This window comes from Rhinopithecus bieti, unplaced genomic scaffold, assembly GCF_001698545.2.
Source record: "Rhinopithecus bieti isolate Rb0 unplaced genomic scaffold, ASM169854v2 scaffold_425, whole genome shotgun sequence".
Lineage (NCBI taxonomy): Eukaryota > Metazoa > Chordata > Mammalia > Primates > Cercopithecidae > Rhinopithecus > Rhinopithecus bieti.
In genome coordinates, this window is record NW_016803361.1 from 199,964 (window position 1) to 227,208 (window position 27,245).

At 41.8% G+C, this 27,245-nt stretch overlaps 1 protein-coding gene across 1 annotated transcript in view; it reads right to left on the reverse strand.

The window, feature by feature from the left end:
• The window catches only part of BLNK (B cell linker), an 84,294-nt gene extending 73,524 nt beyond the window's left edge, over positions 1-10,770 (reverse strand). Inside the window, exon 1 of the mRNA XM_017879915.1 lies at positions 10,520-10,770. Coding sequence (XP_017735404.1) covers positions 10,520-10,566 — 47 coding nt within the window. The 5' untranslated portion in view covers positions 10,567-10,770. The remainder of the gene's footprint in view (positions 1-10,519) is intronic.
• Positions 10,771-27,245: the final 16,475 nt, after the last annotated feature.

Sequence of the window (27,245 nt, forward strand, 5' to 3'; positions counted from 1 at the left end):
TTTTTTTGAGACAGCGTCTCACTCTGTCACCCAGGCTGGAGTACAGTGGCATGATCTCGACTCACTAAAGCCTCAACCTTCCTGGCTCAAGTGATCCTCCTACCTCAGCCTCCTGAGTAGCTGGAACTACAGGCATGTGCCACCATGCCTGGCTAATTTTTTGTACTTTTTGTAGAGACAGGGTTTCGCCATGTTGCCCAGACTGGTCTCAAACTCCTGAGCTCAAGGGCTATGCCCACGTCGGCCTCCCAGAGTACTGGGATTCCAGGCATGAGCTACTGTGCCTGGCCAACAATATCTAATTGGTCAAAAAAATATATAATCATGGGTCCCCAAAATACAGTCGTTTATGGTAAATATAGGAAATTGTTTAATTATCAAATTTTAAATTGTGGTAAAACATACATAATGTAAAATTCACCATTTCACCCATTTCAAAGTGTACAACTCAGTGGCATTTAGTAAATTCACAATATTGTGCAACCACCACCAGTAGCTAGTTCCAGAATATTTTCATCACCCCTAAATAAAACCCCAGACCCATGAAGCAGTCATTAGCAATTTCAAAGAAGATTTTTGAAATAATTTACTTTTGAGGTATTTTCATGAAAGTTTTTGTTTTCCTCATGCTAAGAGCTTGTTAAAAGAATTGACCCTAATAGGTAGCATCGGGTATATTAAGCTCAATTATCTAAGATTGGTTTGGCAACTGTGACGTCTTTGAGTGTGAAGATGATGTGAAATCAGAAGTCCTGCCATGGTAAAAAAGGGAACTTTGACCCTGAACATGCTGTAAAGATCATCTAAAAGCCAAAGTCATCATATATATATATAGGTAGAGAGTTCATTTTTTTCAATGATTTTATATTACATTTGCCATTTTCTTTTTTGAAATTATAGTTCTTATGTTTGTATGTGATTCTCATAGTTATTTACACTAAAATGAAATACTCTTTCCTTCCTGGTATGTTCAATATTGAGTAGGGACATTAACACACTTTTTATGCTTAACAAATTATTTTTCATACTGAAGCTTTTTATACTTTGAACCAAGTAAGGTTGTAAAATGAAGGGGTAAAAAATGGAATGGGGTTGGGAGTCATTTCACTCTAGGTATGACCTCAGACTCTCTTGTCTTCTACTCCAAGCACCCTTGGTCATAGCTTCCCTCTGGAGAACTCCCGTTTACTTAGGTGTGGTCTCCCACCTCTGGTCTTTCCCCGCTTCTTATCACCATGTTCCTGAACAATGTTCCATTTATCCAGCTAGACTATTGATTGAACCACCTCTGTGGGTGGGTAGGAGAGCTCTCTGCCCCCTTGGTCTGAGTTGGTTATCAGATAAATGAGTCCTGCGTGAGTGCTAGTGACACATAATGGCTCAGTGCCTGAGCCTATTGCACTTAATGATGTTTAATTTTGAACCAGAACATTGAGACACTGCCATATCCCACGTACATGCCTTTCTAACAACACAATCCAGGGCACCAGGGAAACACAGACCAGGAGGAAGGGGGCATTCATTGAGCTCTTACTCTCCAGTATATAGAGGTACCTTTCTAATACCCCTGCTTTGTGTTATATATTATTGAGATATTATTATTCCCATCATTCAGATGAAAAACCTGAGGCTAAAAGGGATTAAATGATCTTCTCGAAGACCACGAGCTGGTAAGTACAGAGCAAATGTTCAAATCCATATCTGCCTGATTCTTTCTTTTCAGTAAGACAAAAACACCTTCCGGGGCACCTCTTAAAATACCACGTTGGTGCTGTGTGCTTGGTCTGTATATAAGACCAGCTCTGCTCTTCATAATTATAACTCACTCTCAGATTACATGAACGATTGTGGGAGCATTCTTTGCAAAATATATAGCAGTAGGATATCAGACACACCTGAGTCAGTGTGGAATTCAAGTTTGGGCCTGGAACACACAATTGCCTGAAATACTGACAGCAGGAATCCTCAGAAGGCTTTCTGACTAGTAAGTGACTGCTTTTTAATTTTAAAACAAATGTCTATGAAAAGTAAAGAACACAGACAAAGCCTGAATATTACACTGGCCAATAAATTACACAGGCAGACATGGAGGGGTCATTCTAGAGCTTGAACAGGTGACCTGGCCTCTCTAGGCCTCAGGTTTCTCACCTGTGGAATAAAGGGGCTGGAGAGGTGTCCTTTCAGTCCTTGCAAGGCAAATCTCTGTGCTTCTCCATGGAAGCCTGTGTCTCTGCACATTGTAGAAGTAGGCAAGGCCCGAGTCCTCATGGAACCCCAACCAGCACTGACTACATAATTTCTGGGGCCCAATGTACAATGCAAATGCAGGGCCCCTTGGTCAAAATTGTTAAGAATTTCAGGACTGCAACAGCAGAGCATTAAACCAAGCAGCAAGCTCTGAGCACAGGACCCTATGCAACTGTAACCTAGCGGACCTGTGCTGCGTGTTCCCTACAATGTGTGAAGGAAGGGAATCTGGAGTAGGTCTGGGGCCCCCAGCCAGCGTGGGAGGCAGGGATGCTCCTGGGGTAATGACAGCCTTCCTTAGGAAATTGGCCAACAGAGAAGTGTGGCTCAGCAAGCAGTCACCACATGTCCCTCAAGCTGGCTTCTTTGTCTTGCTTTTGAAATAAACATTGAAATAACCATGCTGGACTGAGGGAAATGATCTGTTTGGAGGCCTAAACTATTGTGCTGCAAAAGGGTCATGAAAACATCAGGTTAAAAAATAAGGCTGCAGGTGTAGCTTCCAGTGGACTCCCTTTCGGAAGGGAGGTGAAGGCAGGCGAGGTAGAAAAAGATGGTGAAATAAGGAGGAGGAGGGGCTTGTAGGGTGGGCTCTTTATGCAGGAACAGGTAGCCCTTGGCTGTGGAACAAAGCACAGGGAGGAAGGAGGTGAAGTCAGACTTTCTTGCTCATTGCTAGATGGAGACAAATACACCAGTAATGAGGAGGCTCGACACACAGTCAAGAGGAACAACCTCCTGAGAGGGTTTCCACTGCAGCAGCCAACCCCAGTGTCCAGTGTCAGCCCAACACAAAAGCCGCTTCCCTACAGCTGTACTGGAGAACCCTGAGGTCATGTGGGACCTAGAGGATGGCAGCCAGCATCACACTTCAGGGTTCTCTGCTCCCTTGATCTGGAGCAGGGACTTGGGTGGAGGCTGGAATTCCACCCCATCAGCAGGTGAGACCCATTTCTGGAGCAACAGGTGAATCATACTCTTAATTCCCAATAATGTGCGTGGTTCCTAGGGGCCTAGGAAGCCCAGCATAAACGTGGAATGAAAAACCTAAGGCTGTCTTTGAGTGTTTAAACCTCAACATCTGACAGAGCAAACACAGAGAAACAAGGTCACCCTAAAGAAGCAGAATGTCCCCAAATATATGAGATTTAAGGGGGACCTGATGGAATGTAATCACCAATCCGGAGACACAGGGTGTCCAATGGGAGGCAGTAGCGGTACCTCTCTGACCTCCATTCTGCAGAGATGGAGTCTTGGTTAGGTGGACTTAAAAGGCTTCCTTAGTGAGGCTGTAGATATACAGTGGGCAAAAGCACCGCAGCCCTGCAAGCCTGCAGGCAGGATTACCCAAGAGCCTTGAGCATCTGACATTACAACAGAGAGCACAGGCTCTTCTGAGCACAGGACCCTGGGTTCCTCACATAGACCTCCTCTCATCATTCCTAATATGCAGAACAATCACACAAAGCGTTTCCTGAGATCCAGATACAATCAAAACCAATTTAAAGAGTTATTTTGGAGAGGGGCAGGGGAGACATAGAAATGCTCAATAGAGCTGGAAAAAAGTCTTCAATGAAAAAGACTGAACCCTTAAAACCTACCCATCAGTTTCAAAAAAATATATACACACTGGCCACAGGAAGACCAGACAAGACAGGGTGAATCCTGCTCCAGAAACTCTCCCAGCTCATGGAAGAATTATTCCAAATACATGCCTCTTGGACACTGCCACAGAATTTTCATATACAACCAGGAAGATTAAAGGATGGACAAGCAAACGCATTTCATCTCTCCTCCACCAGCTGCTTTGTCTTTTATCCAATGTCTTCAGGCAACGTATTCTGCTCCAGGACAAGCACAGTGTGTGCACCTCTGTCCAGAGTTTGGTCTTATTATTATTATTGTTATTGAGACATGGTCTCATTCTTTCACCAGGCTGTAGTGCAGTGGCACGATCTTGGCTCATTGCAACCTCAGCCTCCTGGGCGATCCTCCCATCTCAGCCTCCTAAGTAGCTGGGACTACAGACACATGTCACCACACTAGACTAAGTTAAAAAAAATTTTTTTTTTGTAGAGATGGGTGTCTTGTTATGTTGACCCGGCTGGTCTTGAACTTCTGGCTCCAAGCAATCCTCCTGCCTCAGCCTCCCAAGGTGCTGGGATTACAGGCATGACTCACTACACCCAGCCAGAATTTGACCACTGGATCAGACTCACCAGCCCTTGAACTTCTTAATGGCTGTGTTATCACATAATATGCTTTTTACCTCAACATTAAGAATTTCCACTCAAGATTTGCTCAGTCTACTTGAAGAAGTGGAAACAGACTATTTATTCCAAGATGACCTTATGTCTGGAAATCTTTTCCTGCTCTCACTTTTCTACCCAGGAGAGAGCAACTTATACCTCAGTGGTGCATATAGTTCGTGGGATCCAGTTTTGTTTGACACAATTTTTTAAAAGGAACAACAAATTGAAATGCAGGCTGAAGGATTTATTGCCCCTCCTCTAGGCAATCCCTCACCCAAACCATCCCAGACAGGAAACCCAGTGTGATGTGAGCAAAGACCACAACAATGGCAAAGATATATTTTGCCTATTCTGAACTTTAAATACATATTGTCACTATAAGCAAATAGAAATGAATATTTGCTTACTGTTCTGAAGAGAACATTCTACTAGTCTGACTCGGGGTTTCTCAGCAGTGGCACTATGGACATTTTGGGCCAGCTGATTCTTTGTTGTGGAGACTGCCCTATACAATGTAGGATGTTTAGCAGCATCCTTGGGGACTAACTACTAGTGTCTGTAACACTCCCCAGTTGTGACAACCAAATGTTCCCTAGGGGACAAAATTGTCCCTGATGGAGAACCATTGATCGAAATGATCCAGCTGTATCTTGTGGGAGGATGGGGAAGAATGCTTCTGTGGAGTCTATTAAGAAGCCAAAGAAAGCCAAGTGTTTTAATTTCCCTAGAACAAGCTATCCTTTAATTTCTGTCTCCCTTTTTTTTCTTACTCATGTAAGGCCTTCTTTGAAAATGAACCAAACTGATAAATTCTCCAAAGAACAGATGGGGTTAAATCATCTGTAGGGAGAAAACAAGAGCTTGTCTGTAAACATGTGCCTGAAGAGTTTGGCACAAGCCCAGTGCCCTTCAATCCAGTAATCTAGGAGGCAGGGCTGGAAAATAAATGTGATTTGGTCCTTGGAAACCTAATTGATTATATCATAGTCCATTTGGAAACATGTTATGTGAAAAGGAAGGTGTTGTCCAGCCATGGTACACAACCATTGGGTCCAGAAGAGAGGTTCCTCGGACATGTGGACTCTGGTTTAGGGTTTTCCTGGCACAACCATGCCCAGAGTGGGTGAGGAAGTTGCCTTGCGTTTTCCTGGCTGATGACTCTGAAGTCCACTCGCACTAAGCCAGTTTCTGGTGACGTGGCTCCCATGCGGCTTGCCCACAGGAAGAAAGAACCCTTTCCAGCTGCTCTGGGTAGTCCATCAATCGGTATGGTGCAAGATGGCCCAGTTGAGTGGCTTCTCAGCCAATAGGAAGCAGGTAGGCAGTGTGAGGAGGATGGGAAACCGAACTGTCCAGGAAGTGGATCTAATCTCCACCACTAGATGCTGTGCCTCCTGACTGCAGCTCCCCACTCTGCTTGCCACCCCAGTGAAAAGGAGTTGGAACCACATATATGAAGAAGAAGAGAGATAGCAGATGGCCACTCAGCATGGGTGGGTTGAGGTACTGGTGGTTGTGTTTGCTTTTTATTGACTTGGTGTACTGACTAAGTGGCAAATACTCTTCTGGGAACTTCAGTCCATGTTGTTTCACTTGGTCTTCACACAAGCCTGTGAGGAAAACATCTCTAGTTTTGTTTGACAGCTGGGAAAACTGAGGTGCAGAGAAACCGAATGGCTTCAGGATTTATAGCTAGTAATTGGCCATTAGAATCAGCCCTGTTGGGCCCCAATGGCATGGTCCTTCTAAATGTATCAAGAAATATTTCCTGAAAGTCCTGAGATAAAATGGTAGCCTTTGAGAATGTAACATATGTCAAACGTGGTCTCTGTGCTTAAAGGATCACAGCATCAGAACTGAGAGGGACTTTGGGAAATGTTCTCATTTTGTAGTTTGAACCAAACAAACATAGGGGACATGGGGGAGCTGAGAACCTATCCCGGATGTTGTAGAAGAAAAGGAAAGAAAAGGCATATATGGAAGAGCCATAAAGAAAACCTGCAGGGTGTGGTAGGTGAGTGGGTGTCAGTTGAGGTGGAGAGGGAAGGGTGAGTCAGTGTGAGGGCTGATGAGGATACCATCAACCAAAACAGGGAGGATCTGAGAGGCAGCTAGTTGTGGAAAGGTGAAAAGAAGGTGAATTTGTTTCTGGAGAACTGAACCAGAAAAATCAAGGAACTAAAAATTCTAGTTGAAAACTCCAAGCCCTGAGAAGAGAAGGCATGTCTCAGAATCCATCAAATAGGGTCTCAGTGAGACCCCTACCAAGAAGACCCAGACACCCACGGTAGGGCTGTGTCATGCTTAACATTATTAGTCACTTAGATGAAGGCACAGAAGGAATGTTTGTCACATCTGCAGTCCATGCAAAGCCAAGTGTCACAGATGTCAGAATCAATAGACAAAATAGTCAAAATAGCCAGAAAGAAGAAATGGAACCAACATGAAACTTATCAGGGATCAATGGAAAGTCCCTGTTTATCTTCAGAAAATCAATTACACAGATATAGAATTAGAATAACAACAGTAATGATATTAATAGCTACTATTTTAAAAATCCAATAGTCACTATGAGCCAGTTGCTTCACAGAAAAATTTGTTTAAACCTTACAATAGCCCTACGACATTGGTATTGTTATTATTGTCTTTGTCTTACAGGTGAGGAAACCAAGGAGATTAGGCAATCTTGCCTAAAATCACATAAACCTTGATTTTTCTAACGGAAAAATGCCATACTCTTTAACCAATAAGATAACTGGGGAGACCCAATTTGACCACACTTGTGTCAAAGACCTTTTCTAGTTGTAAAAATGAGCAGGTATGTGTTTGTTTATGCTACAAAGAAAAATACACAAGCACAGATGATGAGTCAATTGGGAGGCTATTAAAAACTAAACATTTCATTTTCAAGTTTGTTTTACTAATTTGAAAAGGGATATTTGCAAAGTGATGCAGGATTGCAAATTTTCAAATGTTCCCCTAGAAGGGTGAAATTTTTATGATCATAGGAATGTTTACTGTGGAACAATTGAGAACCCAGGTCTAGCCAGGTTTCTGATGATATCTTTACCTCATACAATTAAGGGAAAATCATAGCTAGGAATCAACTAAGAGACCCTGAGTGTCTATGGACTCCAACTAACAGAGAAGCCTACTTCAGCAGTGCCTCAGTGGGAGCAAAAACATGAGAATCTGTGTTCACACCTCTCTGTGGTCACAAGCAACTTAGCCATCTCGCCTATCTCTGTTCCTATACAGCAGAAACTCTCAAGGTGATGACCCATCCCCAACTGGGTTCATCCAGAACATTCCCTTTCTCCTTCATTTTGAGAATTCCTTGTCTCCTTCCAATCCTGCATGACCTCCTTTCCTTGGATGACTCTGCTTCCCCTCTCCTTCTAGTAATTCCTTCTTCTCTACTCTCTTTTCAGTCCTGGGAATATACTCCCTGGATCAAGGTCATTCCTTTCAGTTCCCTGGAAGAACACTCACTGTCTTTCTATTTTTGTGGCTAAGAATTTGAGTAAATTCTCACCTAAGCCTAAGAGTATAAACATAACTGTGCACTTTTGCTGTCATCTGGTGCCAAATAATTATGTTGTTAATCAACCTCCAGAATTGATGTCAACCAGTCAGGACAGAGGACACAAATCACAGGAGGCAAGTATTTCATCTATTAACTCCTCACCATCCTAGCTATCTAATTATGGAAAAGAGTTAAGATGGTGCTTCGAGCCCATTGAATTTACAATTTCATTTCTTTGAAAAGTTCCATGTCAACAGTGTACATTTTATCACAGCGTGATGATTCTATAAAGACAACTGAGTAATCAAGTGGGGAAAACCTTACTTTTATGTAAGCAGATGAGTGTAGTATATGATTATCTGTGGTATAATTTTGGTTTTCTATTCCATAATCTATGGTTGTATATTGACCATCAACTGCTCTGTGATCAAGCTGGACTTTGTCCCAAAGGGAGGAATCATAAAATGATTTAAGTTCTAGCACCTTTACTTAAATTCCCATCTGGATTCCCTGAAAGAGAATACGTCTCTGTATAGTTCTACATTATGCTATATGTCTGAAAAAAACATTTGGAATCCTCCTGTTCATTCAGAGGAGGGTACCTAGTTAGTTTCTTTGTCATGTCTTTCTTCCCTCTCTTTCTCTCTTCCTTCTCACGGCTGTGCCCCAAGTCCAGGCCTACAGCCCTGGATGCTTGGGTTACTTAAGCGCTCCTCCCTCCCACCAGATCCCTGCCTCCAGTGTCCCTCCCACTCCAACACATCCTACTAGACTCCTTTAAGCCTGCTGTCATGACATCACTAACAGCATAACCTGTTCTCCAACACTCCCTATGGTTAGGGCCCTCACCACCCTTTGCAACGTGGACCCGCCCTATGTGTCCAATTATACCAGGACCTTCAGGTCCTACATGCCCTACTCTATAGTTTCCACTAGACAGAAAACTTTCCTCACCATCCCACAAATGGACTGTATTTGTGTTAAGCTTTGAGTGACAGCCTCTGTATTTCCTCCCTCCCAGCACATACATGTTTCCTCCAATTCTCCAGTATTTTATAATTTTACCCACCTCTCAAAGTCTACCTCTTAAATTATCTTCTCTATGAAACCTCCTCCTGCTACTCTAATTCCCTTCTTACATTCCTTCAGTCACTTACAGCTTCTGTTGTATCATCCCTGCCCCTCATGAGGGTGTAGCTATTTGAGACCAAGGGCAAGAATGAGTGCCTTCCTGTCCCATCAGTGCTGATCACACAGCAGAACTCAACAGCATGTTCTTGAAATGGTTGAATGCAGTTGATACTGCCTACTGATCCCAGATCATTGGTGCATATCACATTACCTTTTACCAAGCACCTCCTAGGCATAAGACCTGTATTCTACTGTGAAGGGCTGTCCCTCTGCCAATTCCAGACTTTCTCTTAAGTACTGTCTCAAAAGCTTCAATTCTCTGGCTCCTTGTTATCCGGGATTACTTGTCTGCTACACGTGTCACATCACCCCCTGAACATTTGGCTAAGTTCTGATATGTAGTCAGAATAGAAAACACTCCCTGAATGGAGGGGAACATCACACACCGGGGCCTGTCAGAGAGTTGGGGGCCAGGGAAGGGAGAGCATTAGGAGAAATACTGAATGTAGATGACGGGTTGATGGGTGCAGCAAACCACCATGGGACATGTATACCAATGTAACAAACCTGCACCTTCTGCACATGTACCCCAGAACTTAAAAGTATAATAATAATAATTTAAAAAACAGTTTAAAAATGTGGGAAAAAAAAAACCCATTCCCTGAACTTTAAAAGTTCCAGTCTCTGAAAGCCATGATGCCATTACAATGAGACAAAAAGTCGACCTTCAAAAGCAAAATTTGGGGAAGTTGTCTTTTCCATAGCTCCTTGACTCATGCCTGTGGGGCCACTTCTGGTTTATTCTTTTTAAGAGGCTTGTTATAGATCATTGTTACATTGACATGAGGGTGTTGGAAAGACAGATCTAATCCCCCCAAACACACTTGTAATATACACCCACAAAATAAATGAGACAATAAAACAATGAATAACAAATGATTACAGCTATCCTTAAAATTAAATAGTAACCTGCAATGAAATGGGTGAGGACTCAGTTTAGAGAAACCCTTCCTTAGAAAAGTTGGTTGCATTCAGACTCTGAACGTTGACCTTCAGTAGAATCTAAGCCCTTGGTATTTCTGTTTTATTATCTTTCCAGAGCTTCATACTTTATTGTAAGAGGTAGCTAAAGCAAGTCTCTCTTGTTCCTACACATTTCTTTAAGAACTCAGTCCACTTCCCTATAGCAAGTGCCACCCAATGCTTTCCCTAGAAGCTCAGTCCACTTCCCTATAGTAAGTGCCACCCACTGGAAACTAGCAAAGCATTCCAGGATTTCAGTATTTCTGAGATGCCATAAGAGCATTGGGGCAAAAAAAAAAGGAGATGAAGAAGGGTAAGTATTGGGTGGGGAAAATCTTACCTCAACTTCTGACTGGCAGGGACGGTTATTTTATTAAGCTTGTCCATTCTGTTTGGTAATTGTAAGAGACACGAATAAGTGTCCAGTGGTCACGTCAGCAGTTCCTGGCCCTCCTAAGGAGCAGCATGGTAAGCCTCTGGTCTCGAGGGTTCCGGCCACTCAAGTCTGATTTCTGAGAGTGCAGGCTGCTGGCAAACACCCCTGCTCTAGGGAGAAGTAAAACTTGCCCGAGCACATAGTCAAGTTTCATGTTTCTACATAATCATGTGATCTGGATAGCCAGCCAGCTTGATGATTACTCCACGTTCTGTAAACTTTAATAGTGAAACCTACTGGGCATGCAAATTTCTTTCCAGCTGCTTTCTTTTACAATCAGATTTGTAACCAGGTTGGGACAAGTTTCTGGCTGGTCACTACTTCCTGTTTGTCCCAAACACATATAGTCTGTTTCCAGCAGGTGCATGCTATAACTGGGAACTTCCTGGGCTCAAGGAAAAGCAGAGTAATCAAGTCCATCTGAACCTCTCTTGGAGACTTTCTGCTTATTTGCATAAAGTCATGGATAAGCTTTTTCTACTTATAGAACCATTATATAAAATGACATTTTGTGCTTTTCCCTTCCCGCCCCTGATGCGAGCAATATGTTTAAAAATAAATATCAGGGTGGCAGTGACATGGTGGTAACAGTTTACTCAGAGAATTAGAGTCTCTCTTTTTCTGGAGCTCTATTTAAAATGGGATGGGCAATTCTCTGTTCATCTGCGGGTAGGGATGGGTGACCCAGGAAAGGGGAGATGAACTCTGTCGTAAGATGTGCAGCCTCCTTATTGCCTGGTAGAGTCAGGAGTTACCTTGCCGATAGCCAGATGCTTTCAAGCAAACCAGGATGTACCCAAAAGTCAGATGAGAATAAATCTAACAGTTTCACAACAGTGCAATTCCTACATCAGGCCATTCTGAAGTCCTAAAAGCAGAATGCCACTCCCCTCCTTACATTTGCCTCTTCCTGTCCTGTCCACCGCTTGCTCATCACAGCCAGTGACACGCCAGACACAAGGCCATCTCAAGCTCAGACAGGTGGAGTGAGGTTGGGAGGAGGGAACCATACCTGTAGGGGCTGAACGTATTCAGAGAACTCTACTTCCCTCCTGGAAGACTTCACGTTTCCTTCTGCCTAATCTGAAACATGCTGATTTATCTGTTGTTTAAAGAGCAGCCCGCAGTCTAGGGTCAGGGAGGAAGAAAATGGGAGGAACCTTTTGTTCCTGGACATACTTTTTTGCAGCCATCGAGAATGCCCTGCTCACCCTTGTGGAATAAAGTACACATTTCCAACATTTATCAAGGGAACCAGTCTTCTGGGTCAGAAGAATACACAACAGGACAAAGGAAAGGGCTCTCAGTTACCTCTCCTGTTGTAGACCCAAGATCTGACTGAAGACAGTGGGGAAAGAGGAGAAGACAGAAAAGGGGAAGGACGTGGAGGAAGAGGAGGAGGAGGAGGAAGAAGCAGAGGAAGAGGAGACAGAGGAGGAGGAGGAGAAGGAACAGTGACAATGGCAAAGGTGGAAACCGTGGATGGTTTCTTCCCTCCTGTGCCTCTTCTTTGCACAAATGGATGTTCTGTCTTTCTTGAGGTAACCTTGATTATTCACATTCATCACTGCCTATGAATTTCTGGTTTGACCAGATGTTTAGGAGCAGAATCTTCAGAGCTGTTGAAGGGTGGGGCCCTTCTGCTTGGCCAGGCCACTGACTTGGCCAGGCCAGCAAGAGAGCAGACAATGTTGCATGAGAAAAATGCAAGTGTTTGTCTCCTGCCATCATTCATTTTCCCCAATCTGGCTGCTCAATTTTCTTGTAGTGCATCGTGAAGGAGCTCTAGACCCTGCCTCCTGCTCTCCCATAGTTCCTAACTGAAAGAAACAAGTAGACTAGGATGGTAAAGGCACATACGATGTCATCAAAGACCAGGAAATTCAGGCTTCACTGAATAAGATAATAGTCAGCTCATTCTTTCTGAATTATTGTAAAATGCACCCCATAAGTCACTTGACTTTTCTCTCCACCAACAACTTTGCTCAACACCTGGCTGACAACTTCATATTTCCCCAGAGAAAAAGACCAGAGGCCAAGGTTACACTTCTGCTTTTTCTTTTTACAGCCACTTGTCTTTCTTCTTTTTACTGTATTTAGTCTAACATGATGAAAATGAGAGACTGTGTTTCCAGACTGGACATTTTGCCCCATGTGAAGTACAGTGTGACAGCCTAATGTTCCAGGCCTGCCACAACTGCTTTGGCTTCTAAGTTGCTCCATGACTAAATGAAAATTTTAAATTATTTGACTCTAATTTTGAAGTGGGGAAAACCTTTTTTTTTTTTTCTTTTTGAGACGAAATCTCACTCTGTCACCCTGGCTGGAGTGCAATGGTGCAATCTTGGCTCACTGCAGGCTCCGCCTCCCTGGTTCATGCCATTCTCCTGCCTCAGCCTCCCGAGTAGCTGGCACTACAAGCACCTGCTACCACACCTGGCTAATTTTTTGTATTTTTTAGTAGAGACGGGATTTCACCAGGTTAGCCATGATGGTCTCGATCTCCTGACCTCGTGATCCATCTGCCTCGGCCTCCCAAAGTGCTAGGATTACAGGCGTGAGCCACCGCGCCTGGCCAGGGAAAACCTTTTTAAGCAAAACACAAAAAGGAAAACCGTAATAAATCTAGATACATATAAATTTAAGCTTTTATGTGACAATGGCACCATAAATGAAAGTTAAAATACAAATGACAGGCCCCCATAACTGGATAACCAAGAAGGTTAAAGCAAAGGTGGAAACTGATGATACCAAGTCTTGGTTGGTAACTTATAAAAGGAATAAGACCACACAACGTGGTTCCACAGCACACACAGAACAATATACCATGATAAGCCTTCAAGATCAGTCTACACAGCACAGTGGACATGGAAATTAATGAATCACTAGATTCACAGATGAGAAATTGACAATCCCAAACTTAAAGAAAATTTGGAGTGCCTATGCACTGTGGCTAAAAGTATAAGGTGCAATCACTTTGGAAACAGTTTGATATTTTCCAATAAATTTGATGGCATACATACCTATGACCCAGCATGGATCACAGATGTTGCGGAGCACTTCTAACTGTGTATATCAAAGGCATGTGCTAGAATTTTCACTGAAGCACCATTTCTTTTCTTTTCTTCTTCTTCTTTTTTTTATTTTTTAGATGGAGTCTCACTCTGTTGCCCAGGCTGGAGTGCAATGGAGCGATCTTGGCTCACTGCAACCTCCGCCTCCCAGGTCCAAGCAATTCTCCTGTCTCAGCCTCCCTAGTAGCTGGGAATACAGTTGCACGCCACCATGCCTGGCTACTTTTTGTATTTTTAGTAGAAATGGGGTTTCACCATATTGGTCAGGGTGGTCTCGAACTCCTGACCTCAGGTAATCCACCTGCCTCAACCTCCTAAAGTGCTGGGATTATAGGCATGAGCCACTGCGTCCGGCCTAGTCACTGTGCCCAGCCACCATGTCTAATGGGGGAAAAATGGCCCTGGAAATAATCCAATTGTCCATCAACTGGAGAACAAATAAATTAATTGTGACATCTTTTCATAATGGAATACTATTCAACAGTGAAAATGAGTGAACTCCAATTGCATCAGTATGGATAAATAACAAAAATAACTTGAGCAATAAAAGCAAGCTAAAGAAGTGTATACAGCATGATTCCATTTATATTAAGGTTAAAGACATGTAAAACTAAGTAATATGTTATTTAGGATACATACATCTATGGTAAAACCAAGGAAGGGAATGAAAAATGAATAAGTCACCAGGGAGCAGGATTGGAGCGAAGGGACATGCAGGGTTTCCAAGCAATTGTAGTATATTTCTTAAGTTGAATGGTGGGTATAAATGTTCATTTTATTGTTATTCTTTATATCTTATGAATATTGTAGGTATTATATATTTAACACAAATAAATTTTAAAAGATCTGATCTATCTTTGAACTTGTGTTGTAATAACAACAAACAAAAAAAAAAGAAAAAGAAAAAAAAAGGAAAAATATCTGGTCTAGAATTATGGGGCAAAGTCAAGATAGCATGCCTAAACCTAAGTCAGATGGTGATGATCCACTATCTCTGTGAGATGATGAGACTTGAGAACAAGAAGACGGATTGTACTGCTTCTTGGGGTTGAGACCCAACCAGCCCTGGTTTTTCTTGGGCTCTTTGCCTTGCATCTGTGGATGACAACTACAACACCATGTTTATTGAACGCTTTCTGTGTTTCCTGTGCTATGACGACATTCATTTTACATGTGAAAAAACTGATTCTGAGAGAGGCTAAGTAAACTGGTCTAAAGTTACACCACTCATCAACGGAAAAGCTGGGATTCAAACCCCGGTCTGTTTCCATAGTCTAAGCTACTAATCATAGACTCTGCCATTGCAAGACAGATTTTCTGTTATTCAGCAGACAGCCCTGCTCTGGCATTAGGCACCAACTTAACCATGACCTTGGGCAAGTCTTTTAGTCTCACTCACCTCAACTTCTTACCTCTAGAGCAAGAGATTCAAAGAGGGGCTTGGGCTCCATCTGACTTGGAATCTGGACACTGCCAACGTGCACAGAAACTGGTTAGTGCCAGTGGAAACATTCACAGAATTTTTAGAAGAGAAGTCTTGACTTCTCTTTACTAGACTGCTTCCCAAAGAAGGGCTCAGTGGCTGTGGCAGTTTACAGTGTCTTGGAGGGAGTCCAAGTCCTCACTGGAACTGGAAAGTCAGGCACAATTCACTCTCTTGTCTGCTACCCACCCACTGATGGCTTTTCCCTTGCCAGGGCCAGTTGAGGCAAACTGTCACAGGAAGTTTGCAAGGTGTGATGTTGGTGCCATGCAATCTGGTTCTATGCAGAACTATAACCTATTTCCAAGAGGCTCAGCTTCACAACTCCATGGGGGCAAAGGGTACTATGGTCATTCCCATTTTATGATGTGAAATCTGATCCTCAGAAGGGTGACAAAACTTACTCAAGGCTGCCCATCTTCTTGACATCTGAGCTAGGGCCTTTAGCCCCCAAACCATTCACCTACCTTTTCTTTCTTGTGCTGGCCCCCTTTCTCAGGGTTGGGACAGGGATGCATCCTGCATCAACCACAGACCCAGTAGCTTTCTCACACATGCGGGCCAAAGTGGCAGGAGCTTGTGGATGGACAGGCCCAGGCCTGGTTTTCTCAGCCAGTGCCAGTGAAGGGCCAGAGGGAAAAAGGTTGGGAGGAAGCTAAGAAGCCTGGGTAAACTAGTGGAGGAAACAGCAGAAGAGACTAGCGGAAGGCAAAGACAGACAAGGAAGCATGGCAGATGCTGGCAGTGGTTTTTCTGTTCTTCTTTTTTGTGGAGACAAGTTGTAGGAAGGGAGAAAGAAGGAAGAAGAGAAGACATCTGAGACTTGAGCAAATAGGCAAAGGCCCTTTTAGGCTCAAGGTTTTACTTTCTGTGAGACAAATTGGTTCCCTATTTTATCTTTTCAGTAAACTCAACATTCTATACATTAGATTGGCATGGAGTGCGTATCTGTTTTATTAGGAGAATGGCTCAGATGAAAACACCGTTTACTCATTGCATCCAGCCAAGCCTCTATTGGCAAGAACATTACAATAGCCTAATATTGGGATGTACAGCTCCTGGCCTGTGCTTCATCTTTACCTCCTCCTTTGCTTTCTGTCCTCAGAGCCAATCTGCCAACAAGATTCTCCTTGGAAGTATTTCCACGTTTACCCTGCTCTCACTATAGCCCAGGCCCCCACTTGGTTCACTGATCAGCCTCTTACTATTTCTCGGTAGTGAGATCCAGCCCCAATCTCATCCCCATGCCTCCAGCTGCTGACCCTTCTTAAGGACCTCAGAGGAATTTCCTTTCTTCTAGAACCAACTACCAATGTCATTCATGCCTCACTGTGACTGAATCTCCTCGACAGTCCGTCTTATTCCTCACTAATTCCCAGCAGGTGACCATCCTTTTAGTCAGACAGGTCATCAAACACTCCTTTCTCCTCATCAGTCACATGACCCAGCCACTAGTCAGAACCACCACCCAGAAGTGAAGAAGCAGATACACAAGGCCCTAGGAAATCAGGAGACCAGGTAGTTTCCATCAGTCAGGGCCATTATGGAGCCAAAGAGCAGGCAAGGGTGGAGAGGCAGTTTTCTATCCAAGGAATGGGTGTATCAGAGATGTGGAAAGCTGAGATAATACTCATGACCTCCAGGAGGTGAGGGTCTATGATATGGTTTGTCTGTGTCTCCACCAAAATCTCAACTTGAATTATATCTCCCAGAATTCCCACGTGTTGTGGGTGGGACCCGGGGGAGGTAACTGAATCATGGGAGCTAGTCTTTCCTGTGCTATTCTTGTGGTAGGGAATAAGTCTCATTAGATTTGATGGGTTTATCAGGGGTTTCCACTTTTGCTTCTTCCTCATTTTCTCTTGCTGCTGCCATGTAAGAAGTGCCTTTCACCCTCCACCATTATTATGAGACCTCCCCAGCCATGTGGAACTGTAAGTTAAATTAAACCTCCTTTTCTTCCCAGTCTGGGGTATGTCTTTATCAGCAGTGTAAAAATGGACTAATACACTCTATCTGCCCTGTGTCCTCAGTAGAAAATGCTGTGGCTGTTGATTATCATTTTCTGTTACCTTTTATCTGATGAAGTTTGACTAGTCTCCCAGTCTTTCTACTTAGGCAGTCCATCTGGATTCAAAGGGTCCCCAAACAAAAGCAGAGCAGACTTGAGCAAATATTTTATGTTCTTAAAGATTTCATTGTCTCCAATTCAATATATGTTTGTGATCCCAGTCCCATCATAAAGATATCATAAAGATTTCCATTATCTCCAATTCAATGTATAAATTTAATGTGATCCCAATAAAAACACCAAGAGGATCCTCTCCCTCCTCCCATGCCAGATCTAGACAACTTGACTCTAACATTTCTGTATGAAAATAAACAAGCAAGAATAGCCAAGAAACCCTTGAAAAAGAAAATCAAGGAATGGGAAGGGACTAGCCTTCCTAGACATTAAAGTACAGTATGAAGCCTCTCTAATAAAAACAGCATGGTATTGCTGCATGACCAATGGAAGTAATGAGAAAATATGTAGATAAATATAAGATTATAAACAAATTAAGTATATTATGAATGTGGCATATCTAATGGGGAAAAATAGGCTTTTCAATAAACAGTACAATTGCACAGCCATTGGGAAAAGTACAAAATTTAGATTCATACCTCAAATCACTTGCCAGAGTGAACTCCCAATGGATCAAAAATCTAAATGTAAGACATGAAGCCATAATATACCTGAAGAAAACAGAGTTAAATTTCTTTATAACCTTATCCACGATTTAAAATCTAGAACTAATAAAAGAAAATCTTAATAAATTTAACTGGAAAACATAAAATATTTTCATAGCAAAACACCATAAGCAGTATCAAAAGATAAAAGATAAATTGGGAGTCAAGAGTTGCATTATATATCACAGAACCGAAGGTTAATATCTCCTTAATAGGTAGAGATCCTAAAATTTGAGATAGAAAAAAAACCCGACTAGATAAAAAGTGGGCAAAACCATGAACATGAAAGGCAGGAGGCCTTTAAATGGATGAAAAGTATGCTTAACTACACTCCTATTAAGAGAAAGATTATTATAATCATACTGAAGAAATAGTTCAGATAAGCAAAAATCTAAAAGTCTGATGATGGTGTCTGTTGTTAAGGCTCTGAGGAAAAGACACCCTTTGCTTGCAAAGTGTTATACTCCCCTAGGAGGGGATATGGCAATGAGGTAGGAGGTGGGGCTTGGACACTAGACCAAATTGAGAACTATCTAAAACAAGTCCAGCTGGAAGCACCTCCCCATAAGACACACCCACCAGTGTGCCATGTCAGTTTACCATTGCCATGGCAACACCCAGAAGTTACCACCCTTTTCCGTGGCAATGACCTGACAACCTGTAAGTTACCACCCTTTTCCTAGAAATTGCTGCATAAACTCCCCCTTAATTTGCATATAATTAAAAGTGGATATAAATATGAGTGTAGCTCTGCCTCTCAGCTGCTACTCTGTGCATACCGTCTATGAGCAGTCCTGCTCTGCAAGGAGCAGTACTGCTGCTGCTGCTGTAGGCTGCTGCTACAATAAAAGTTGCTGTTTAACACTTGCTGGCCCTTGAATTCTTTCCGGGACAAAGCCAAGGACCCTCTGGAGCTAAGCCCCAATTTGGGGCTTGTCCATCCTACATCAGTAGTACCTAATAAAATTACTAGAATTTACCTTATGACCCAAGCAACCTCAATTCTAGGAACCTATCCTGAAGATACACCTTCACATATGTACATATGCAACATCTGCACACATTTATTGCAATTTTATTGGCAATAGCAAAAAATCAGAGACATCTAAATGTCTATCAATGGGAAACTGGTTGAATACATTTTGTGTATTCACACACACACATACATAGGCACTTGTTATTGCAACAGGAAACACCAGAAGGGTAAATCAGAAGCTAATAAAAGTAGTCACCCATGGGAGGCAGAAGGGAGCTGGAAATAGTGGGAAAATGATAGGGATTAGATAGATTCCTTGGATCTATCTGGATCTATTTTTTTTTTTTTTTTTTTTTTGAGATAGAGTCCCATTTGTCACTCAGTGCATTAGGCTCCCTGCAGCCTCAACCTCCTGGGTTCAAGTGATCTTCCTACCTCAGTGCCCGAGTAGCTGGGACCACAGGCAGACACCACCATGCCCAGCTAATAGTTTGTGATTTTTGTAGGGATTGGGTCTCACCATGCTGCCCAGGCTGGTCTCAAATTCCTGGGCTCAAGTGATCTGCCAGCCTTGGCCTCCCAAAGGTGCAATTACAGGCGTGAGCCACCGTGCCTGGCCTGGATCTATCTTTTTATGAAGTTTTGACTTTTAAACTAGGTAACCATTTGACATAAACTAAAAAAAAAAAAAAAAAAATTAAGGCAAACAAAAAAAGCAAATCTTAAAGACAAAATAAACAGAAACAAATGAATTTAGATGTTAACATATCACAGAGGAGAGAATTATTTCAAATGACTCTTTAACACAGTCCTCTGAGCATTCTCTGTGAAACTTATTCTAAGAATAAAAATAATTGCAAAGAAATCTTGAACTTTACTCAGTATTTTATTTTAGTAGTAAAACTGTGGATTTTGCTGTTCAAAGTGAAATTTTGTATATTGTATGAAAATTAGTAGCAATGAAGATTTTAGTACAGGAGAAGAAAGTAAAATATAAAATCAAAGAAGAAAAAAATTTGATAATTTTAAATTTAATGGAAAATATCAATCTGAACTCATGATTTTTCTAGCACTAGACACTGAAAAGTCCCAGAAGCAATGATGGTCCAAATTTTACATACATCAAAGATGCTCAATTACAAATATAATAAGAAAAGAATTCTCCACTAAAAGGAACCAGGTTCTCCTTGAAGAAAGGGTTGATTTCAGGGAAAATAAAAGGTGAACCTGGACTACCTTGTGCCATAAAAGTACTCACTCATGGGAGGGAGAAGGGAGCTGAAAATGGTGGAGAAGTGATAGGGATTAGATAGATTCCCTGGATTTTTTTTTTTTTTTTTTTTTAAAGACAAGTTCTCACTTGTCACTCTGGCTGGAGTGCAGTGGCACCATCATGACTCACTGCAGCCTCAATCTCAATCCCCTAGGCTCAAGCAATCCTCCCACCTCAGCACCTGAGTAGCTGGGACCACAGGCACACAGCACCATGCCCAGCTAATGTGGCACAGATCTTTGAAAGAGGCACATAGGAGCAGATCCTTGAAAGAGGGTCCAGTAGACAATTTTGGGACAATTTGAGCATTTATAAAAAAATAACTGTAATTTATTTTAAAACATGAAACAAATAAAATCCACCAGTCCATAAAACATAACCAAAAAACAAAGTCATTTGCCAACACTGAAGGTAACTATTCCATCAACTTTTTAATTGAAAATTTAAAAAATTAAATCAGTTGGAAATTAAAGAATAATAAAGCAATTACCCTGATGTGTTTAGGAGGTATCAAAAATCCTCAATTTTCACAGAATATTAGCTAATAAATGTAGAATGAATGATAGAATTAGAAAACTACCATTTTGCAACCCCAAATGAAGAATTTATTTAGGTAAGGGTCATCAATTAATGCTAAAACCAGTAGGTAAAATGTTGTTGGGGAGCATCATATCCCTATGACATCACAAGGTATCAAATTCACACGCCCGAGGCTGCTGGCTGATTGCAAGGCTGACCTTTACAGAGTTGACAACTGACTCTACTCACGTGATCAAATTCAGCATTATCCATTTTGCTTCCGATGCAAGATGAAGTACATCTCACCTATGAAATATCTCAATTTAATCAACTTTTAAATCTAACTTCCAGCTTATACAGAGTGAACACATAATGAATCATCCAAAGTAGGGCATCTCTGGGAGGGAAAGAAGACTCAACCAACAATTATGCCAGGACTGCAGGTGTAATCAGGGAAGACATTCCCAGGCAAACTGGAATGTGAGATCCTGCTAAGTTTAGAGGAAATAAAGGGGATACAGGAACAGGCTGAACAGCATTAAGAGAAAACAATTATAATAATTTAAAAATCCAGATGTAGAAATTTTACAAGACTACCACTTGGTCTTCTTAATGTTAAAGACCAAGGATGCTAGATGGTATGAGGGAATTGTTAATGTTCTTAGGTATGGTAATGGTACTGTGGTAATGTAGAGGAAGATCCTTATTCGGATATTTTTGGGAGGTACACTGATGAATGTAAGTTTTAAGTGTCATGATGTCTATAACTTATTTTCAATTGGTTCAAAAAAATGTTAGCAATGATCAAAATTGGGTGATGAGTGTATGGGTATTCATTGTACCAGTCTTTCAACTTTGCTACATATTTGAAAATTTCATGTAAAAGTTTTAAAAATGGCAGGACTTGAAATGTCTCTAACCCTAAACCCTTTCTAGAGAGCCATCTAGGATATTGGAACTGCCTGGTATCCCAGGCCTCCTCATCAATGCTGTCTCCATCAAGGAGAAATCCTACCTGGGGCTCTCCTGGCATAGTTATCTCATCTTCCAAATATTGTTCCAATCTTGACCATTTTCTTATTTCTCGTGGCCTGTCCAAATCTTACTCACCATCAATGGCCACTTTCTTTTGGAAGCTTGTCCTATTTCCTTCTAGTCCACTTGGGCCTCTACTCTGATCTCCTCTATCTCCCTGTCTTTTGACCATAGTTTTGACTTATTTTTCATAAGTATATATGCTGTTACCATGATAAAATTATAAACATCCCAGCAAAATGACTATATTCTATTTCTTTGGTCTTTCTCTATGGCAAGCACAAAACTAGACCATTCTTTGTACATAATAAATATTTTCTGAGTTAAATGTGGAAGTTGTTAGAAGACATCGACAAAAAAAAATAGTTGTGAGATGCAACTACTTTTCAAACTCAGGAACTGAATTGATGTTGAAAATCATTGATATTCTAATTGTTTACCTATGCCGAATGGGGAACTATATGGCCATGGAAGCCCTGCTTTCCAATCACAGTATTTCTTTCAACGGAGCCTGATCATAAACTAAGAGTTCTTTTCAAAACGTGTTCAGGAAGTCACTGCTAAGTACTCAGAGCAGACGGTCCAGCAGAAATGTATATGTCAGACTGTCCAAAGAGAAGAGTAAGGAATCAAACTTCCATCTGTCATTAACACCAGTACTACAGTCTCTTTCATATTGTCTCTCCGATTCCACTTGCACATCTTACCTACCTCCAAACTCTACTTTTAGTTCCCTAACTGTCCAAAGGGATCCCTGGACTCTCCAGGCTTCCTTTGCATTTCCTTTACTATCATCCCCGGAACAGTCTCCACTGGACAATGGTAGCCCCTGCACTATGGGACCTGGATTCCCTTTTCTTCAAAGTGCTGTGATATTGGACTACATTTTATGCACTGCATTAGTCATAATTTGCCAGATCTGGAATAGGCCCTTGAGAGAAAGCTGCCAGATTTAGCAAATAAGAATACAGGATGCCCAGTTACACTTTAGATAAATAATGCTTTTTCAGCAAGAGCACATCCCAAATATTGCATAGTGTCCTGTTTTTTATCTGGCAAATCTGAGATGAGGAAACCAAGGCCTAGAGAGTGAACTGACTTGCAAAAGTCCATTTTAGAGAAAAACCCCAAGCCAGAAAAAAACAAGAGCAGAAAGAACTAAGATCTCCTTACTCCTGACCCATGTATAATGTTTTTTTTTTGTGTGTGTGTATAAAAACAACAACGTCTGTGGTCAAGATGTGTTGAATCAGTACAAGGAAGCAAATTTCTCATGAAAAAAAAATTTGTACTTGCTTTTCTATCAATTATTTAACCAAATAATTTGGGCCCCTAGGGTGAAATGGCTTAAGGAAATTCTCAGATCTCCAACCTGACACTATCTGAGTGGAATAATTCAAATTCCTTCTTAACAAATGGCAAACCAAAGACTGGACAGACTGGAATATCAAAGAATGTATGTGGAGCTGGACTGAGGGAGCTGAATGCGTCACTACCATCCTCTCGGACCACGACTGCCAATCTGTGTGGTTTCAATGTTCTGCTTTTTTACAAAAGAGAAGACCCTGGATATAAAGCGTAACAAATATTTATAGAAAGCCACTTTTTAGGAAGAAATCTTTTTAGATATTCTATAACATTACTATCTTTCAAATCAATACATAACTGGCTAATATTCCAATAGGAAAATGTGCAAAGAACACAAAAGGTTAATTCACAAGAGAAGACATCCAGATGGCTGATAAAAATATAAACCAGCTCACAATCCCGCTAAACCAAAGAAACACAAATTAAATCAAGTATAAAATACCACTGATTTTTTAACCTACCAAAGTAAGCTTTTGAAACGTCATAAAATTCAGGTTTGGCAAAGGCATTGTTAAATGGGTGCTCTCGCCACTGATAGGGCAACATATTGATAGAAACTTCCTAGAAGGCAGTTTGGTTCTAGGTATTAGGATTCTTAAAATGTTCATATGTTTAAAAGAAAAATATAAAATGTTATTAATTTTTCCTAAGTGTAGAATTGTTTATACCAGTATAGAATTAGAAATGATGTAAACATTCAACAATAATATAACTTCATAAATTATGATATAGCCATGAGTGGAATGCTCTGCAGCCATTAAAAACAGTGTTTTCAAATAATCTATAACTATATAGGAAAATCTTCACAATAGACCAAAAAAAAAGGGCAGGGCCCGAAACTGTCCATATAGTTTGATTCAGGTTTTATAATCTCACACACCAATACAAAGGAAAACACACTGATATATTAAGTGTAAGTGTGATTCTCTCTGAGTGATTATCATATCCACTTAAAAAATGTTCCTAAATTTAAAGAATCTTAAAATCTTGAGATCTTTGGATTTATTTTTAAATTACAGTACAAATTTGAAACATATTTTGTGTACAGGTAAAATATAACCACTTTGTATAAGTTCCTTAGAGCTGCCATAACAAATAACGACAAACTTGGTGACTTAAAACAACAGAAATTTATTGTCTCGAAGTTCTGGAGACCAGAAATCTGAAATCAAGGTGCCAGTAGGGCCATGCTTCCTCCAAAGGCTCTCGGGAAGAATCCTTCTTTGTCTCTTCCAGCTCCTTGTGGCTCCAGCCACTCCTTGGCTTGCGGCTGCATAGCTCAAATCCCCACCACTGTCTTCCCGTGGTCTTCTCGCTTCTCTCCAAGTCTCTCCTCTGTGTCGCTTATGGGGACACTTGTTATTGAATCTAGGGCCGGCTCACTTAATCCAGGATAATCTCAAATTGGCATCCTTAATATAATTAAATCTGCAAAGACACTCTTTCCAAAAAATGTCACATTCACAGGTTCTAAGGGTTAGGCAGTAGACTTATCTTTTGGAGGACTCCCATTCAACCTGGGGTAGGAAGTGGGACTGGACTCTGGAGGCGGGGCTCTGACACCGACCAAATTGAGGAACTAGCAAAAATAGGTCAGTGGCAGAAGCACCTCCCCCTAAGGCACGCCCAACAGTGTACTGTGTCAGTTTATCACTGCCATGGCAACACTCAGAGGTTACTGCCCCTTTCCATGGCAATGACCTGACAACCTGGAAGTTACCTCTCTCAACCTAGAAATTTCTGCATAAACCAACCCTAAAAGTGGGCATAAATATGAATGCTTCACTACCTCTGAGCTGATGCTCTGGGCACATTGCCTATGGGGTAGAACCTCTGCTGCTGCTGTACACTGCTGCTTCAGTAACAGTTGCAGTTTAACACCACTGGCTCACCCTTGAATTCTTTCCTAGGTGATGCCAAGAAAGCTCCCAGGCTAAGTCCCAGTTTGGGGGCTTGCCTGTCTTGCATCAAACCCACTATATACCATAACATGGTGGTTTTACTCACAAATGTCAAATACATAAAAAGTATTTGTGTTTCATTTGACTCTTTTAACTGCAAGTAACAGAAAACCCGACTCAGGCTGGATTTAAAAAGAAAGGAAATTGTTGGTATATCCAAATATGCTGCATCTGAGCAGGCTGCAGAGTTTAGGAACCAAACACTATGGCTAGGGCCATTTTTTGCACTCTCTGTGAGTCTTAGCAAATTTATTCCTTAAAGATGGCCAGCTGGCTCTGGCTCAGTGGGCTGCTGGATCTAGCTCATATCAACTATTCAGAGAAAATTGTTAAATTTTCAGAAGTTTTGTGAATCTATTGCTAACACAGCCATTATTTGAAAACAATAAAGTATGTAAGATTGCAATTCAATAAATTATATTTTCAAAATGTAATAAATACTTAACATTCGTGTCTTCCTATTTTACATTTTACTATTGTCTATGCTCTTGAGGTGAGTTTCATCTGTTGCACTTATATCTACGGTGGAAAGACTATAATGGTCGGCAACATTATGTTAGAGCTTGAAATCAGCATGGTGGAGGTGTTTCCACCACAGGAATTGGCAAATGCTACGAATCAGAGCTGTTTTTTGAGAGCCAGTTGTTAAACATTCACCACCACACCACCATTCCAGCTGCCCCAGACTCACAGCCCCTCAGGTTCAAGTACAGCAGGATAAAGATGGCACCCTCAAAAGTAATGAGATTCACCCTGATTGGATATTTTGCCCGTCTTTCCATCTCTGAGCCAAAGACCAAAGACAAAGGGAAAGTGATACCCTGTCCTCCATCCTGGAGCTAGGTTAGCACACACCCAAGCCTGTATATTTAGGGTGATCACTCCATGACTATCAGGAGATGTCACTGGAAGAAGGGAAAAATGGCTGCTGGGGAAACGTCAAAGTATACCCGCCATAGTTGTCAAGCAGTAGCTTACACATGGTCTCAATGTCTCCTTCTTTCATTCCTCATTGATAAGAGGCACGTGGTTCTGGACCAATGAAGCTCTGGTAAATGGGGTGAGATGGGCAGGTTCTGGTGCAAGATCTCTTCCCGATAACCCCCAAACCTCTCTTTTTGGTGGAATGATGTCCCCACTCTCTTCTCCCTCAGGCCTGTTTTTTTTTTTGTTTGTTTGTTTTGTTTTTTTCTTGAGACGGAGTCTCGCTCTATCGCCCAGGCTGGAGTGCAGCGGGGCGATCTCGGCTCACTGCAAGCTCCACCTCCCGAGTTCACGCCATTTTCCTGCCTCAGCCTCCTGAGTAGCTGGCACTACAAGGGCCCGCCACCACGCCCGTCTAATTTTTTGTGTTTTTAATAGAGACGGGGTTTCACCGTGTTTGCCAGGATGGTCTCGATCTCCTGACCTCGTGATCCGCCCGCCTCAGCCTTCCAAAGTGCTGGGATTACAGGCCTGATCAGGCCTGTTTTTTTAATGCTCACAGCTTGGCTCCAACTTAGATGAATGGAGCATACATTTATAGGTTGTGTAGGTTCCTGCCCTGAGATTTTTTTAAAAATGAATGTATTTCTTCCTTTTGAGGGGTTCCTAGTCAAGTGGAGGAGACATATACAAATAAATCATGACCACATGATGAAAAGTGTGCTTTCATAGACATGTGGAAAAGCTGCACTGAGAGCTAGTGGGGAAGTTCAGAAAATTGGGGACAGACTCCCAGAGAAGAGGACATGTGTGAACTGGACCTTTACATCCAAATAGGAGGTTTCCTGTGTGGCTAGAGAAGATGTTCCATTCCAAAGGAACACAGAGAGCTAAGGTACCACAAGGTCACCTGCATTCCTTTACACCACCTTTCTTTCAACACCCTAGACACCCCAGAAAGATTTCCCTTCCTCTCTCACTCTCTTTACCATTCTGAGCCAAAAATAGAACCCAAACATGGGAGTCACACAAAAGCACTGCTGGATGCAGACTGGCGTGGAGGATGAAGAACACACTCAGGTTTTAAATTGAACACACAAAGAGCCTGGGCCATTGGAAAGACCCACAGGCACCTTGGAAATCTCCAGCTGCCTCCACCACGACATCAGGTGAAATCCATTCCTCTTTGAGCATAAGCATTCAAGGCCAACCATTCCTTGCTTTGTTAGCTTTTCTTTTTGGCTCAATTACTGTATCAGCACAGAATCATTTTCTATTTTCATAGCC